Genomic DNA, 3,292 nt, shown 5'->3' on the forward strand with positions numbered 1-3,292 from the left:
GAGATTTGTGAGGAGCATGTGCCCATGTGGTTCAAAAACACCCACGGGGACAGGAGGCTCATCAGCCCCATGGAAAAGCATGTGAGATTTTGGGATCGGGCTGGAATTCTGTGGCTGGGGTTTGGTAGATGTGTGGGTGGCTTCTCTTGGAAGCTGCCGGAAGCTTCCCCCTGTCCCGTGGAGCAGATTCCAGCTGCTCCAGGACGGGATTCCAAGGCTGAGCCCGTCAGGAGCAACAGTAACACCTCTGAGATAACTGATTTAGGAACAGAAGGTTGTGGGACAGAAGGAATTCCAACCAGGGAAGATCTGACTGGGCTTTAAGGTCCCTTCCAACCTGAGTCATTCCATAATTCCATGGTCTCCCATCTCCCCCAACTCAGGGGTGTTTGGGCTTCACCTTTAGGAATTAACTTCCAAATATTTTTTCCCACTGGTGACAAATCCGAAGGAAATGGGTCCCATTCTCCCTGTTTGCAGAGCTGGTTTGAGGCAGGATTTTATCTCTGGCTCTGCCCAGGGCAGGTGTTTCTTCCCTTTATATTTTATTTATATTTTATTTATATTCTATTTATATTCTATTTATATTCTATTTATATTTTAATTAGGTTCTATTTATATTTTAATTAGGTTCTATTTATATTTTATTTAGATTCTACTTAGATTTTATTTAGATTCCATTTAGATTTTAATTAGATTCTACTTAGATTTTATTTAGATTCTATTTAAATTTTATTTTGATTCTGTTTAGATTCTATTTAGATTCTGTTTAGATTTTGTTTAGATTCTGTTTAGATTTTGATAATCATATTATATTAAGATTTTATAAGCAAATAAATATATATTCTATATGATGAATAAATACAATATAAATAAACAAAACATTAATGTTATATTTACACCAGTATCTGAACAGTGATATATATATTTATATTTAAATTTATTTTTATTTATTATTTATATGTATTATATATTTTATATTGTTATATTAATATTATATATTATGCAATATATAATTTGTATATTTTATATTATGTATTTTATATTATATAATGTTACATATATTACATATTATATAATATTGCACATTACTATATTATGCTATATTTTATATATTATATATATTATCATATAGTTATATTTTTAGAGATATATATATATGGTATTTCTATTTATATTTTATTTACTATTTATAATTTTACATATTTTTATATATTTATTTTCTTTATATATATAAATAAAGAAAATAAACATCTTTTTAGGTAATTTTAGATCAAAACCCCGAAAGACTTCAGAGAAAATCTCCCGTGTTTGGAATATTTGTCTGCTCAGAGCAATTTATCCAAATTATCCCTGTGTTTTTTCCCTCTACAGATCAACGTGGAAGAGGCTAAAGAAATATGGCACAACATGAAAAAACTGGATGGGGATGTGGAGAAGAGATACAAGATGACTTGTGATGGTAAAAGAGAAGAAAAATATAAATTCTTGTATTATAAAGAATATATTACAAAGAACTGGGGTGGGAAAATAAGTAAATTTATTTTTCCTACTTCCGGCTGAGCATCAAAAAGGGTTAAAAAAAATCTCTTTTCTCCTGCCCCTGGCTCAGCAGGGAATATCACTCTGGATTTTTTCATCCATAAAGTTTTATAAAATGAATGAATTTGTGCTTCTACCAGGACAAATATTGGGAGATTTTTAAGGTATTCCATCATAAATACGTGCGGGTTGGAAAGATATTCCAGTTTGAGGTCTGGAAATCAGCTGGAAGTTGAAAAAAAAAAAAGGGAAAATGGTGTTTATTTTAAGGGTCAGAAACATGAATTAAAAAAAAAAATAAATAAAAGGGGAAAAGGAATTTATTTTAAGGACCAGAAACATTAAAAAAAAATTAAAAAAAAAAATAAAAGGAATTTATTTTAAGGGCCAGAAACATGGAAGAAAAAAAGGGGGGAAAGGGATTTATTTAAAGGGCCAGAAACGTTAAAAAAAGAAAAAAAAAACAAAACAAAACAAAAAGGGGAAAAGGGATTTATTTTAAGGGTCAGAAACATGAAAAAAAAGGAAAAAAGAAAATGAAAAAAAAAAGGGAAAGGGGATTTATTTGAAGGACCAGAAACATTAAAAAAAAACAAAAAAAAACCAACAAAGAAGGATAAAAAGGATTTATTTTAAGGACCAGAATATGAAAAAAAAACCAACAAAAAATGAAAACAAAAAAAAAGGGAAAAAAGGATTTATTTTAAGGGTCAGAAGCACTAGGAAAAAAAAGTAAAAAAAAACAAAACAAAGGGAAAAAAGGGATTTATTTTAAGGACCAGAAACATTAAAAAAAATAAAAACCAAGGAAAAAAGTGCTTTATTTGGAGGATCATGGGGGTTTCTGCTGAGGAAATTCCCTTTTCCCTGCCATCCCTGTGTTTTCCCCTCAGGATACCTGAAGCTGTGGCAGCTCAGCAAGCCCAAGCTGTCGGGATACGATGCCGTTTTCGTGGACGAAGCCCAGGATTGCACTCCAGGTGAGCCAGAGCTCCAGCATTCCCAGAGGGTTTTCCCGAGAAACAGCACAATTCAACTTAAACCCGGGTGTAAGGTTAGGACCGAGCCCTGGCTTGCTTAGGCTGGGTCGGTGACGGGGCTGCTCCGTGACTGCTCCGTGAGCATTCCCAGTGTTTTCCCGCAGCCATCGTGGACGTGGTGCTGTCCCAGACGTGCGGGATCATCCTGGTGGGAGACCCTCACCAGCAGATCTACACCTTCCGCGGCGCCGTCAACACCCTGCAGGCCGTGCCCCACACCCACGTCTACTACCTGACCCAGGTAGGGGCTCTGCTTCCAGGGGTGCATCCCGAATCCAGGGGAAATCCAGGCCTTTTGCGGATGGCGGCCAACGGCAAACGCTGCGCGGTGCCAAACGGTTCCCACCAAACCGTTCCTAGAAATCCTGGTCGTTCCCAAACCACTCCCGCCAAACTGTTCCTAGAAATCCTGGTCGTTCCCAAACCACTTCCACCAAACTGTTCCTAGAAATCCTGGTTGTTTCCAAACAACTCCTGCCAAACTGTACCTAGAAATCCTGGTCATTCCCAAACCACTCCTACCAAACTATTCCTAGAAATCCTGGTTGTTCCTAAACAGTTCCCGCCAAACTGTTCCTAGAAATCCTGGTCATTCCCATACAGTTCCCACCAAAATGTGCCTAGGAATCCTGGTTGTTGTTGAACCCAATTCCCACCAAACTGTTCCTAAAAATCCTGGTTGTTCCCAAACAGTTCCTGCCAAACTATTC

General features: G+C 36.5%; 1 protein-coding gene across 1 annotated transcript in view; it reads left to right on the plus strand.

Moving 5' to 3' along the window:
- Positions 1-3,292, plus strand: part of FBH1 (F-box DNA helicase 1) — a 33,771-nt gene that overhangs the window by 10,076 nt on the left and 20,403 nt on the right. The window contains exons 9-12 of the mRNA XM_027670225.1: positions 19-81; positions 1,375-1,462; positions 2,436-2,522; positions 2,687-2,823. Coding sequence (XP_027526026.1) covers positions 19-81; positions 1,375-1,462; positions 2,436-2,522; positions 2,687-2,823 — 375 coding nt within the window. The remainder of the gene's footprint in view (positions 1-18; positions 82-1,374; positions 1,463-2,435; positions 2,523-2,686; positions 2,824-3,292) is intronic.

This window comes from Corapipo altera, unplaced genomic scaffold (assembly GCF_003945725.1).
Source record: "Corapipo altera isolate COAL_440 unplaced genomic scaffold, ASM394572v1 328, whole genome shotgun sequence".
Lineage (NCBI taxonomy): Eukaryota > Metazoa > Chordata > Aves > Passeriformes > Pipridae > Corapipo > Corapipo altera.